Source organism: Arachis ipaensis, chromosome B10, assembly GCF_000816755.2.
Source record: "Arachis ipaensis cultivar K30076 chromosome B10, Araip1.1, whole genome shotgun sequence".
Taxonomy (NCBI): domain Eukaryota; kingdom Viridiplantae; phylum Streptophyta; class Magnoliopsida; order Fabales; family Fabaceae; genus Arachis; species Arachis ipaensis.
In genome coordinates, this window is record NC_029794.2 from 123,864,755 (window position 1) to 123,866,211 (window position 1,457).

Sequence of the window (1,457 nt, forward strand, 5' to 3'; positions counted from 1 at the left end):
CACCTAATATTAAAAAAAAATTAATTTGATAATTATGTAAGAAATATATTTTTAAATAATTATTTAGTAACATATATAAAAAAATAATTTTTTGAATAATTATTTATTAACATATATAGAAAAAGAGGGATTATACCTTTTTAAAACAAAACGATGGGTAAGGTGAAAAAAACAAAGCTTTAATCATCTTTACATTATGGCAGCAAGATTTACTAAATTTAATAATGATTAGTTATTATTTTCTCAATGTAAATGATTCTTTTAAAAGAAAAAATTTAATTATATTTATAATAAAAAATCGTACTATATTTTCAAAATATAAAACCGAAAAAAAAACTAGTGATATTTTATATTTCTGTTGTTTTAGATTACATTGGGTACATATTCTTATATTTTCATTTACAAATTACAATATTTGAAAACTTATTAAGTGCATGACTACTAATATTTCTTTACTACATACATATTAAATGTGCTTAATGAATATGTAAATATCTTTTCTTAATCTTAATTTTTTTTCTCTTCTATTTTATCTAACTAAATGAATTTTTCTTAATTTTCCAGAGAAAAACATGCAAGATCTTTCCAGAAGTCCAAACATTGCAACATGACAACTAGCTAGCAACTTGTTTAGGAATTGTGTTTTTTATGCTATGAATGAATTCTCCAATATTGGTTGGAGGCATGTACCTAACTTCATAATAACCATTAACCTTACACTGAGCTTTATATGTATAACAGTAAAAGAGTCTTAATTAGAAGCCAGACTCATGTTTTATTTTGAGAAAAGAATCACTTTTTTTTTTTCTTTTCATTTCTGGTTGCAACTTGCAAGTTACACACATGACTTGATTCACTGTACCCTCTTTTAGAAAAATAGAATGTAAATACAAATTTTGTTCTGTCATGAAATTGATTGATTTTCAATTTTCACAAGTGGCAACTAGCAACTTGATTGGTTCATTTAATTTGCTTTAGGAGTCATGGACTAATTAATTGACTGATTATGGGTTTCAGTTTGTGGCTTTGTGCTCTCTTGTGATTACTTTGTAAGAAAATTTCAAAAAAATTTATTTAGTTACTAGTATTGGACAAAATAAATTTCAAAATTTGAAAATCAATTTACTCTTTTTTATTTTATCAAACAATTTGTTCCCCATTTTTCAAGAAATTGGATTATTGAACATTGCTTATACATAGGAAAATTATTGTCACTTTTTTATTTTTTTATGTTTTACTTTTACAAACGATGAAGAACAAATTTGTTTATCTTTATTCTGAGGGATGATTTTGTTCTATGATTTATATGTTTAAGAATTCCAGAAATATATATATTAAGGCTTTGGTGATAGAAGAAATTATTTGACATAAAATTTGTTATATTTACTCAAATATTTTGTATTTGAATTTTAAAAATTAGAATATAATAGGATTAATTAATTTTTATTAGAATTATT

At 22.9% G+C, this 1,457-nt stretch overlaps 1 protein-coding gene across 2 annotated transcripts in view; it reads left to right on the forward strand.

Moving 5' to 3' along the window:
• The window catches only part of LOC107624072 (probable inactive poly [ADP-ribose] polymerase SRO5), a 7,643-nt gene that overhangs the window by 5,104 nt on the left and 1,082 nt on the right, over nt 1-1,457 (forward strand). The window contains exon 5 of one of the 2 annotated variants that reach the window (XM_016326516.2): nt 565-912. The exons of the other annotated variant lie outside the window; for it this stretch is intronic. Coding sequence (XP_016182002.1) covers nt 565-618 — 54 coding nt within the window. The 3' untranslated portion in view covers nt 619-912. Of the gene's footprint in view, nt 1-564; nt 913-1,457 lie in introns of those variants that run through there. 2 annotated transcript variants of the gene reach the window in all.